This window comes from Dendrobates tinctorius, unplaced genomic scaffold, assembly GCF_039654945.1.
Source record: "Dendrobates tinctorius isolate UK_male_01 unplaced genomic scaffold, ASM3965494v1 ptg000036l, whole genome shotgun sequence".
Classification (NCBI taxonomy): domain Eukaryota; kingdom Metazoa; phylum Chordata; class Amphibia; order Anura; family Dendrobatidae; genus Dendrobates; species Dendrobates tinctorius.
The window spans coordinates 15,086,246-15,099,025 of NW_027361704.1; the positions used below are offsets into that span (position 1 = coordinate 15,086,246).

The window sequence follows — 12,780 nt, forward strand, 5'->3', positions numbered from 1 at the left end:
AACCCTTCTAACTTCCTAACAAAGCAAATTATGTTTAAACAATTGTGCTGATGTAAATTAGACATGTGGGAATTCTTAATTATTAACTATTTTTGACATAACTCTCTGATTCATAGCTATATGAATTAAAAGTTTGCTATTTTCACATTTTTTTATCAGTCATTACAAACAAATTTTACCATGATCATGAAGTACACTATATTACAAAAACATTCAGAATCAGTGGGTCCCATTGAAGCGTTCCGGATTTATTATCATATAAATTGAAACATATTTGGTCATGAATGTAAAATTTGGCCTGATAATGATGGTGAAAACAGGTTTGGGGGTGAAGGGGTTAAAAAATCATGCGACAATGTAAAAGCCTTGGTTTAAGCCCTTAATAAGGCAATGGAATACCTGAAGCTACAGCTGTAAAAATGACCAACATCTTCTCAGGCTGATATAAGTGCTCAGTCGTTTGCATTGTGCACATTGCTCAATTATACTGTATACTGCAACCTCCTTACAGGTGTTGTCCACTACTGGACAACCAGGGAAGTGACTGCCTTGACTGACACCGCACCTGCGTACTCAGGGCCACTTTCTCTGTCGTTCTGCTTGGGTCATCATCACTCAGCAGAATGTCAATGTGCTTAGATAAAATGTGTGGTCTCACATGACCCCTTGCCTACTGGCTGTTGTTTCCGGCAGACCTGTGGGTAATACAATGCTAGCTACAGAGGAACGGCACTAGTCCTGGTGGGATTTTTTTTCACCCGTCTGGAAGTATTAATAACAAGTTGTCCAGTTGTGGACAACACTTTTAAAATGGTAATTGACAAACCCTTAATGATATCATAAAAATATTTGCATTGAAAGCATCCAAAACATATCATGTAACAGCCATGTATTTTTTCAAATAAAAAGCTTATTTGGAATTTGTGGGTTTTGACTGCTGCAACCTAATCATCTTTCACCTCATTCAGTATTATTTGCTACCTGTAACTCAAGTACTCTTCAGCTCTGCCAAGTTGTGCATCCCAGAATACGTACGACACCATATTGTTATTGGTTCAGCAGTTAGACATATTGCACATTGTGATGATTTTATTTCTAAAAAGTATTGAAAAAATTTGGCAAGAATAGAATAGAAATAAATTGTAGACACCAACCTGTCCCTGTGTGGTGCGAGTCATTCATGTCTGTATATCTTTTGTTGAAAAAAATGGTTGACTGACAGAATCCTGGCATAGAACTGTTTAAGATGTTTTCCTTTTTTTTGTACAACTCATAGACTTTTAGCATCTTGCCAAGTTTTTTGAAGATTGGGTGGATATTAGCGTAGAGGGGTGTGATCAGACAGAGGCGATAAACCCATCATAACTTATGCTACATAAGCTTTGTAAATGATGACGTTAATGTACGCCCATCCATGATGGAACACATATCTTACGGTGACCCACAGCGTCTGAAAGATTCTTCAAATTCATCAGGAGGCGCACACTTATTTGCATTACTCAAGTGCACCCTTCATTAAGACTTGTGTGCAAAACTCCAGTCTTGATGAATTAACAACACCATTGAACAAGATGATAGATTACCCAATTCAGTGACTTAACATGTCCTTTAGCTAGCTATTCACAATAGTCATAGAAGAAACAAATTCATGTGCCAGGGATGCCACCTGAAAAACCACTATGAAATTCTCAGTCTCTTTAATAGACCCATTTAACATCTGAAATAAAACTGTATACTTAGAGCTGAACTGGTGACTGTAGACCTCTTAATCATTATAAAGACAGGGCTTTCCTAGTTCTTATCATGCTGGTATTACATGAACACGATTCTCAGCCAGATTTCATGATACATCATATTTTTTCTTTACCCTCGTTGTCACTTTCCTTTGCTTATTCTGTGTACTACAGGCAATGCGTTCTGATCTTCTGCTCTTGTTATATTTTAAGGTGCGAGTGTTCGCCTGGATTTGTGGGGCTGTACTGTGATATAAATGAAGATGACTGTGTCAGCCACAAATGCCAGCATGGAGCTCAGTGTGTGGATGATGTTGGAGGATACACCTGTGTGTGCCCACAAGGCTTCAGGTAATAATACTGCATGCATGTACTGCTGTCATTTGGCTTATAGCAGGGTTACACATGCAGACAACATAAATACAGTATGCATACTACATATATCACAAATCTTGATGAGCAATTCAATTTGGGGAGCCCTGGTCTAGTGTACAGTACAGTCTTTCTTACAAGCAGGTCTTCGTGTTTGCTCCCAAGCATCTTGGCTGTTACTAGGTCCCGCAACATTATGATATTTATCGCGCTGCAGCACTCGAAACCTCCACATTTGTCTAGAATGTTGGACCCTGGATGCTGGGCACCGGACTGAAGACTGGCTGCCGTTGAGGACTGGACACCTGACCAGATCAAGGCTGACAGAACCAATAGGAAGATTCTTCTGATTAAACTAAAAGTCATGTTTTTTTAAGATCAACATATTTCAGCAGTAGTAGAGTAAAAAAAGACTTAAGTACAACGAAGCTTCTTCAAAAGAACACTTCTTTGACAGAACCAAGCCTTTACAATGTATTTATTTTAATAGCTTATCAGTTTCATCACACAATATCCATACTGGCCGTCTTCTTTCTGCGGGCCACCACTCTATTGTCCATCTTCTTTTAGCTGTACACTGCTCTAGCAGACTATTTTTCATTACAATACTGTATAATTGTAACACAGGTTTTACTGTACATCAGGTTCAACCTATAGTGTGGAGCTAGAGGAACATAAAACAAGTTCCAATGAGGTAGATGCCAGTTGCCGTATATTTTGAGGAAAATATGCTTTCACGACAGTAAATAAACCAATTGGAGTAATATCCTGGCTTGCAGACTCCAGTAATCTAGCACACATTACTTGTAGTATTTATTTCTCCCAAAAACCATCACAATATCATTTGACAGTGTTCCATGGTCTTCCCGCTCCCTGTCTGTCCTGGTGAGGTAACCTCCTTTCTGCTAAGTGTGGTTAAGTTACTGGACTAAGTATTAAACGAGCTTTAGGATTTTAGTGCCTTTTTCTGCTGTATTTTGTTCAGAAAATGACAGAAATAGCGCTGACAAGTATTGGTCCTGTCCATTCTTGTGTAAAAACAACTTGCTGCTCATACATTTTGGCTTTTGAGCTTCTTTTAAATGCTTCAGGCTCTCAAATGATGCCAAGTGTTAAAAGAAGTAACATGCACATTCTTCATTTCGGCTGGGAAGATGCTCAATACTTTACAATACAAGTGAATGGGAAGGCTAAAAAGATACCCGTTTTGTAATTGTTTTTGCTTCAAAAAAGGCTGTTTTCTTCATTGTTCAATGGATTTAAAAACGATCATAAAATACAAGTTAAATAACGCCCCAAAATTGCTGAAAAATGCTCCAATAAAAATGCAAGTGAGAAAAAAAAAATGTAAAAATCACTTTGGACGAGACCAAAACATCTCCAAAACTCCAGAGCATCAATTACTGAAGCGCCTTCTGCTTGAAAAATTTTGATGACACATTTTTGGAAGTAGCATAAATAAACCGTAAAACTATAACAAAATTCCCTGTATAATATCTGTTGTAGACCTATACTGAAGAGAATAGAAGCTGATTGTCACTATTCAGCAGTGCCACAAAACAGTGTGACAAAGAGATGGTGTACATGTAGAGATCGCAGGAACTTAGGATGTCGTCACAACATGGACAGGAGGCAGATCAAGAGCTAATGAGGATTTATTAGCAACAGGGATACTCCTCGCAGGGAGTGTAAGGACACGGGGATGTCGAAGGGAGTGTCCTTACTTATCAGTCTGTAGTTTTCTTGATTGCAGCTCCTCGGTCTCCAATGGTGGCACCAGCAACAGCGGCACGTGTAGTCTTTGAGTTGCCCGGCATAGACGAAGTCCCGGTTTCCGATGCAGGCGAGGGTCTTTACTGGGTTAAGTGGCATCCTGCTCCCACGTTTCCTTCGTCCTGTGCTCATTTCGCTGTGATACCGCCGGAGCGTAACTCTGCTCCGCGGTGTAAACAGGTGAAGGGTCACCAGCGTCTATGCAGCACTAAGTACTCTACTTGCGGCACGTGCGCTGTATTGCACAGTCACTAAACACACGGCACCTCAATCTCTGCCAGCTACTGGGCGTGCTGCAACACCCAGCTCAGTTCTGCTCTGCTCCAAACGGCTCCGCTCTGCATGGCTCTCTGCTGCACGGCTCTGTTCTGCAGGGCTCTGCTCTGTATGGCTCTGCTCTGTAGGGTTCTCTCTGCAGGTGATGGGCTCTTTCTATATGGCCCATCGCCATGCTGATACTCTATGGTGGGGGAAGCAGGGTGCGCCACTCGCCGCTTTCCGCGCTGCCCTCTGCACTGCTCTGCACTGGCGCCAGACTGACTTGCTTCGTGCGCTTTCTCTTTTTATGCCTGCGACACTGCGTGCCCTTTTCAGTTTCTCCCCACCCTCCTGGGACAGAAGGAAGCTCTGTCTCACTCAGGCTTCCCCCAGACAGCAGGGGAAGATCCACCCCACTCAGGCTTCCCCCGGGAACAGAGGATGCAGCCTTTTTAGTTCCGGACCCAGCATGCAGGTACCCACGGTCCGGTCAACCTCCTTACATTCTCCCTCTCTTTTAGCTCGCCATTCCACGGGTGAGAACTCTTTGCTCTTTTGAGGGGTGACAGACACCCGCAATCTTCGTGTTTTCTCCTGGTTTTCTTCTTTCACATACTGCCAAACGAAATGGTCTAGAAGTTGCTCATCGGTTAGGTCTAGAAATTCTTCCTCCTCTTCATCGGCAGCCATAGAAGAAAATTCCTCAGATGAATTTTTTGTTGTCATCTTAAGTTTTTCAACGGCAATCATGGTCTTCTTCTTTTTCTTCTTCTTAGTCTTACCGCCAGCAGATGTTGAGTAGACTGTTCGTCCTTTTCTTTATTTTCATTGGAAACCTTAGGGACTTCTTGCTCGGGCTCCTCAGTCTGAGGACTTAGTACTGGTCTTCTCCATAATTCCCCCACTCCTCGGTAGGCACATTCCCATCAGATCTGGGATCGGATGAATTAAGACCCTTCGTCATCCGCGCTGGGCTCTGCGGGCGTCTCTACCCATTGCATTTCAGCCACACTCTGTCTCATGCAGCTGCTTCATCTCTTCCATCCGGTCAGGATCTTGTGTGCTGATGGCAGGCAAACTTTCCACCTCAGGGGATGATATTAGTGGCTCTTCTTTCTCATCGACGAGAACCGTAGGAGCGGGCATCTCGAGAACACGCCACCTTCTCTCCTTTGTCGGGAGCTTCGGATCCAGGTTGGAGTTCCACTAGACTCGCCTCCACACGCCAGGACAGTGCAGACATCTTACCGTGGACAGTCGACACCTTGTCCATCTCTTCTCAGCATCCGACGTCGTGGCACTGTCTTGCGCTGAGTGGGGCTCTCCTCCCGCCGTACCGTTCCCTCCAGGGGCGATGAGCCCTCCAATTAGCAGGACCTTCGGAGGGGTCAGTGTACCTTTGCTATCGTTTTCTTGGGCAGGGAAATTTCTGGACAGGTGTCCCACTCATCCGCACTCCTAGCACTCACGTCTGCATCTGTCTACTGGGCACTTTGATCTGGTTCGGCAACCTCGGCGGGAAGCATATCTCACTTGCATTTGCTCTTCACTCCAGAATATGGGGTTTCACTCTGGAGCTGCTACTGAAGCTTCCTTCATGCTCCGCACCTCTACTCTGACTTCCTTCACCTGTTTGCGTGCGTTACCTCGGGGTATGATGCTGGCTCCCAAGACAGCAGCAAACTCTTCCTTCAGGCTCTCAACTTCTTCCCAAATTCTTCTCATTCCTAGCCGTATATCGCGGTACCACGTCGGCTCTTCTTCATTTGGGTTGGATACTCTGCAGCTTTGGACCATCCGTGTCAAGGCTGCAATTCCCTGCTCCTGCTCACCTATGCACACTTCTGCTCCTTTGTTGGAAAAGGTCTTGATTGGTTGTACTCGCAAGCGCTCCCACAGATCCTGCTTCAGCAGCACATCATGTAGGCCCGTCACTAATTGGTCTCGCAGCACCATGTCAATAGACCCTATGCCATCTTTGTGAGCAATGGCAGTATGAAGTTCCTGCAGCGCATTCATAAACTGAGTCACCATCTTCCCCTCTCTTTGAACCCGGCCAAACAGTCGCATGTGCAGTTCCCCTACGTCCGTGGGGTCCACATGCATCTCCTCTAGTATTAACAACACTTTTTCCAGGGTGTCTCTCGCCTGTGGTGGCCGCAGCATGACAGAGTCCCTGGCCTCCTCAACCAAAGCCATCATGGCTACATCTGCCTCCAGGGCCGGGGTCATGGGATGCATCCTCTTCATTCCCCTTATGCGCTCAGTCCAGCTCCACAGCATAGTATTACTCCCATTGAACTTTGGGAGGTTATTTAGCATGGCCCCTAAAGAGATGTTGGTTCTAGAGCCCCCTCCAACTGCTTTATCTGCCTCCCCCATGCCTTTGTACGAAATCCTGCCGACTACGTCAAGTGTAGAGATCACAGGAATATGGAATGTCATCACGGACAGGAGACAGATCAAGAGTTAACAGGGATTTATTAACAACAGGGATACTCCACACAGGGAGTGTAAGGACACAGGGATGTGGAAGGGAATGGGGTAGGACATGGACGAATGATAGTTCAGTAAGAAAAGGATAAGAACTTATCAGTCTGTAGTTTTCATGATTTCAGCTTCTCGGTCTCCAACGGTGGCACCGACATCAGCGGCACATGTAGTCTTTGAGTTGCCCGGCGTAGACGATATTTCGGTTTCCGATGTGGGCGAGGGTCTTTACTGGATTTAGTGGGATCCTGCTCCCACGCTTCTTTTGTACTGTGCTCAGTTTGTTGTGAGATACCGACGGAGCGTAACTCTGCTCTGCAGTGTAAACAGGTGAAGGGTCACCAACGTCTATGCAGCATTAAGTACTCTACTTGCGGCACGTGCCCTGTATTGCTCAGTCAGTAAGCACATGGCACCTCAATCTCTGCCAGCTACTGGGCGCGCTGCAACACCCAGCTCGGTTCTGCTCTGCTCCACATGGCTCCGCTCTGCACGGGTCTCTTTTGTACGGCTCTGATCTGTAGTGCTCTCTGCAGGTGACGGGGGCTCCTTCTATAGCCCGTCACCACGCCGGTACTCTCTGGCGGGGGAAGCAGGGCACACTGCTCACTGCTCTCCATGCTGCTCTCTGTGCTGCCCTCTGCACTGCTCTGTGCTGGCGCCAGACTGACTTGCTTTGCGCGCTTTCTCTGTTTATACCTCCGAAGCTCCATGCCCTTTTCAGTTTCTCCCTGCCATCCTGGGACAGAAGGAAGCTCTGTCTCACTCAGGCTTCCCCCAGACAGCAGGGGAAGGTCCGCCCCATGCAGGCTTTCCCCAGGGAACAGAGGATGCAGCCTTTGTAGTTCAGGACCTGGCATGCAGGTACCCACGGTCCGGTCAACCTCCTTACATACACTGTCTACATGTGGCTGACGGCAGCGGAGGTAATAACTGCTCACTAGCAGGGCTGCCTGGCGTCGGGACCATCATCAATCTTATGTATGTTCTGAGGATAGATAATCAATATGAAATTAGTGGATAACCCCTTTAAAGAGGTGGAGGTGCATTCACAAATTCAATACTACAGAATCAGTTAAGTGCTCTGGAACCTACTGGTGAAAGCTGAAGGGTTCCATCTTCTATAATTCACATTTATTTTTAAGAAAATAAAATCTGTATAAAGTTCATAAAAATGTTGGAATGTGGTTTTCAAGAAATTTATAGGACTAGCTGCCAGCACCCACCATTCTGATTTCTGTCACATGCTTGATTGATGTGTCAAAAATGACAATTTGCAGTATGTTCACCGTATTTATTTACAAAATTCTAAAATATATATATGTTTTTTATTTTAAAGAGGTCTCTTCTGTGAAATTTCCCCTCCCATGGTTCTACTCCAGACGAGCCCTTGCGATGAGCATGAATGTCAGAATGGAGCCCAGTGCATTGTGGTACAAAATGAACCAGTTTGTCGCTGTCTAGCTGGTTTTGCAGGTCAAAGATGTGAAAAGCTAATTACTGTCAACTTTGTTGGCAAGGACTCGTATGTAGAATTGACTGGTTCCAAAATCCGCCCCCAGGCAAACATATCTCTCCAGGTAAGTGATAGATATATGCATATAGAAAGAAAAATATTTTAACAGAGAATTAACTGGACTTAGACCTTTTTGGAATGTGAAAATCAGCTTTAATCACTTTTAGGCTATGTGCACATGTATGCAGAACATTTCTGCATAAAAACAGGACTCCTTCCCAGAAAACGTGCGTTTTTTTCCGCGCTGTTTTTTTTCGCGCTTCCCCAGACACACAGAAAATAGCCTGAAATGCGGAATTTTCCGAGAAATTAATGAGCATGCTGCCTTTTTTACTGCGAAACGTTTTTTTCGTGGAAAAATTCATCAATATGCACAAAAAGTGCTAAATGCATTAAAATGAATGGGAAGCTTCATTTAAGCGTTTTTTTAAGTGGATTTTTGGTAAATCTGCGAAAAGGCGCGAAAAAAAACGCAGCGTGTGAACATAGCCTTAAAGAAAAATGTATAAAGTTGACAGTCCCAGAGATAGAAGTGTAAGGCCACAAATAAACATAACAGACTCTTTATACTTCTGCATGGTCTTAAGTTTAAAGGGATGTGCCACAAGCAAAGTTAATTTTAATGAACATTTTAACCCCTTCACTACCTTGGACATACCCAGTACGTCATGGTCGGGAAGTGCTTCCCATCCTTGGACGTACTGGGTACGTCCAGGCAATTTTGCACACACAGCAGCTGTGCTCACGTGATCGCCGCTGGGTGTTCAGTTGATATCACAGCTGATACCCGGCACTCAATAACAGGAGCAGTGCCGCACCGCACCCGGCAGTTTAACCTCCTAAATACTGCGATCTAGATTGCAGCATTTAAAAGGCAGGCAGAGGGAGGGGGCTCCCTCTGCCCTCCGATTTGTGGCTCTGCGACGTCATCGCTGGGGCCTGATCAATGCCATGGTGACCCGATGTCGTCATGGGGCACTAGCTCTGGCAACTTAGTTTGATCTTGTGCAGTGCATGATCTAATTGAAAATCAGTGCAGAACTGACAGATAAAAACCATTGCAATGCCCCTGCCTTGGAATAGTTTATAACAATGATCAAGCTGCTGAAAGACAAACTCCCATAGAGGGACTTTGTAAAAAAAAAAACAAAAAAAACAAAAAGCAAAAAAAAAAAAATGAGAAATTAAAAAATATATTGTACCAATAAATGGTATCTCTGAACATGTTATCTTGTCCCGCATAAAACAAGCCACAGTACAGCTCCATCAGTGGAAAAAAAAAAAAAAAAAAAGTTTTAGCTCTCAGAGTAAAATGCGATGCGAAGATAATTATTTTTTCTATAAATTTGTTTTTATTGGGTAAAAGCGCCAAAACGTAAAAAAGGATATAAATGTGGTACTGCTGTAATCGTACTGACCTCAACAATAAAGCTGCCTTATCAATTTTACAACATGTGGAAAGGAATAAAAAAAAACACAATTCCCCAAAATAGGAATAGAAAGCGATCAAAAAAAAGTCATGTGCCCGAAAATAGTACCAACAAAAACGTCAACTCGTCCTGCGAAAAACAAGTTATCACATGACTGTCAGTCGAAATATGGAAAAATTATAGCTTTGAAAATATGGTGATGCAAAAACTAGCATTTCAATAAAAAGCGTCTTTTAGCGTGTGACAGCAGCCAAACAAAAAATCTATATAAATCTGGTATCGCTTTAATCACACTGTCCTGAATGAAGAATAAAGTCGTTTAATCACTTATACCACATGAGAAACGGCATAAAAAATAAACAAAACCAATTCTTCACCTGCTGTTGATTTTTTCATTCTGTCTTCCAAAGATCGCAGTTAGGGCTTACACCAGGATTTCCATATAAATCTCTGAAATACATAATTCAGACGGAATCTCTAGCAGAAGATTTCTTATAATGAGGCAAATGGAAACACTGTGGACGTCATCGGGCCTATCATCAGGTGGTGTCCATCTTTTTAGGCAAGCAATAAAAGTACAATCTGCCACAGTTTTGTGCACTTCTGAAAAGAAGGACACTGATGAACAGAGACTAGACAAAGTCCATAGTAACTCTGTTGCCTCATTATAGTCAATGGATCCCATGGGGTTTCATCTGAATTACATCTCTCAGAGATTTAGATGGAAATCCCAATGTGAGTGGTCAACGTAGAGCAAAGGATAAGTGGGATCCATGATGTTATGTAAAATGAGGCCAATAAAAGCTTCAAATCAATCCACAAAAGAAGCAAGTCTCCACTCAGGTTCCTCATCTGTTAGTGGAAATATAGGGAATTAAATGTTAGTGGTAGTACAAAGGCTCTGAAAAAGCTAAATGGCTCTGCCCCCCCCAAAAAAAAAAAGAAATAAATCAAATTCTGCTCTCCCAAATCAAAATAGCCCCTTCCCTTCTGAGCCCTAGTGTGCCTAAACCACATTCAGCTTCCACATGTTTGGCATTTCTGTAGCAATGGGAGCTTGTCTTATTTATGGGTGTGTCTCCAGAAGTACAAGCTGGGCATAAAGTACTGGGCACTACAATGGCAGTTTGCAGTTTTCACTCAGCAACATCCACTACTGCTTGTTTCTGGAAAACACCCATTGAGTCAAAATCGTCACTACACAGGTAAATAAATTCCCAAAGGCGTATTGTTCTGCCTTCAGGCACGCTGACACGTTGTGCACTCCAGCATACAGCATAAACCACAGCTCTGTCTTCCAAAATAAGCAGACTGATCTCTGTAGTCTAACTTGTTTATTGGTGAAGAGTATAGAACATGTGATAAAAATGTAAAGAATACAAATGACATGCATAAGTATTGGGCAGATGATCACAGCTAACAAATACAGAAGCATTCAGTGTGATGCAACCTACATAGTAAACACAGGTGTCTAATTACATCTCTGATAAACTCTCTGCACACACTGCATTGTAAGAAAGATTAAGCTTACCAGATATGCTTTACCCGGATAACAAACTCGAGTTGGAGAGTTAACATGGAGGACAGGTAAACACATGTATCCTATGATATACACAGAAGCAAAATGGCCCTTCTTTTTCCCAGAACACATTGCTTCCTTCCCACAAAGCATTGCTTCAATCCCAAGTGCATTGCTTCTGTTAAAGTTACAGACTGAAAATGTTATCAAAGACACTGCTATAAATTCAGCCACCACTAGGTGAGGCTATAACTAACCCAGCATATAATACAAACATTCTTTGCCCTATTCAGAAGGCAGAACAGGTATAATTTCCAAAATAGGATCACTTGAGGGGGATTCTGCTCTTCCAGCTCTTTGGGGCTCTGTATATGGAATCCGCAATCTATTCAAGGAAAATCTGCACTCCAGGAGGCAAATAGCACTCCGTCACTCCGGAGCAGGGCTATGGAGTCGGTAAGACAAACCTCTGACTCCTCAATTTCCCTGATTCCCGACTTCATACCACTGGTCTCACTACTGAGCATGTACATAAAGTGCAGCACAGATTTATTTCAACTAAAAGCCTAGATCCTTAGATCAGGAATAGAAAAAACAATTATAGGATATTTCATAACTTTCCCAAATTCCAGTATATACTGCATTATACTACTGTTCCCTATGAATTATATATTGTAGAAATCAGAGTTGGTCCATTTTATACCGACTCCACCAAAATGGACTCTGACTCCACAGCTCTGCTCTCTAGTTTTGTTATTTGACTAATCAGTACTGTACAGCCACATATGGGGTATTTCGACATTCAACAAAAATTGTGGGTCAAATTTTGGTGCCATTTTTACCCATTTCCCCTTGTGAAATTTTAAAATCTGGGGCAAAATTTTGATGGCAAAAATACTATAAATTTTTTCTTCACTGCCAATGGTATTAAATTCTGTGACACACCCATGTTGTCAATGTGATCACTGCACCCTCAGATGAATTAATTGAGCTGTTTAGTTTGTAAAACGGGTGACTTTTGGGGGGTTCTGCTATTCTGGCACCTTAGGGGCTCTCCTAGTGTGACATGGCACACTCAAACTATTCCAGCAAAATAAGAACTCCAATATGGCACTTCTTCCCTTCTGATCTTTGCACTGTGCCTCAAGAGTAGTTTTCAACCACATATGGGGTATTGGTGTACTCAGGAGATTGCACAACAAGTTTTAGGGTCCATTTTTTCTGCTATCCTTGTGAAATTGAAACAATTTGGGGCTAAAACAACCTTTTTATTGGGAAAAATAACGCCTTCAGCATTCTCATTCTGTATGTTTAACTCTGAAACACTGCCACATTTTAGAGAAAAACAAACTTTAATACCCACCATGGACCAAGCTGTGCTGTGGACTGTTAAAACAGGTGGGTCCCCCATCGGATTCTTCTCACTCACTGCATTGGATTGACAGGTCTCTGCCTACATGCGCATACACTCCTACAAAAAGTTAGAGGTACTGTATTTGGTTTTTGGGCAAAATTTATGGCAAAAGTAAAAAGTTCACACTACAGTGAGATTTTATCATGAAAGCATGGCATTTAAGTAAAAGCATGCAATATTGATTTCCTCATCTCAAACAATTTATTGAAACAAAAGCCAACAACAGTGCTGGGTACACCCCAACAAAAAATGTCAATGTCTCAATAACTTGTCGT

The 12,780-nt window shown here is 43.0% G+C and overlaps 1 protein-coding gene across 2 annotated transcripts in view; it reads left to right on the forward strand.

Annotated features, from left to right (window-relative positions):
• SLIT3 (slit guidance ligand 3) overlaps positions 1-12,780 on the forward strand; it is a 1,050,869-nt gene that overhangs the window by 958,873 nt on the left and 79,216 nt on the right. For both annotated transcript variants that reach the window (XM_073573732.1, XM_073573731.1), the window contains 2 exons: positions 1,947-2,084; positions 7,966-8,206. In XM_073573732.1, the coding sequence (XP_073429833.1) occupies positions 1,947-2,084; positions 7,966-8,206 (379 nt within the window). The remainder of the gene's footprint in view (positions 1-1,946; positions 2,085-7,965; positions 8,207-12,780) is intronic.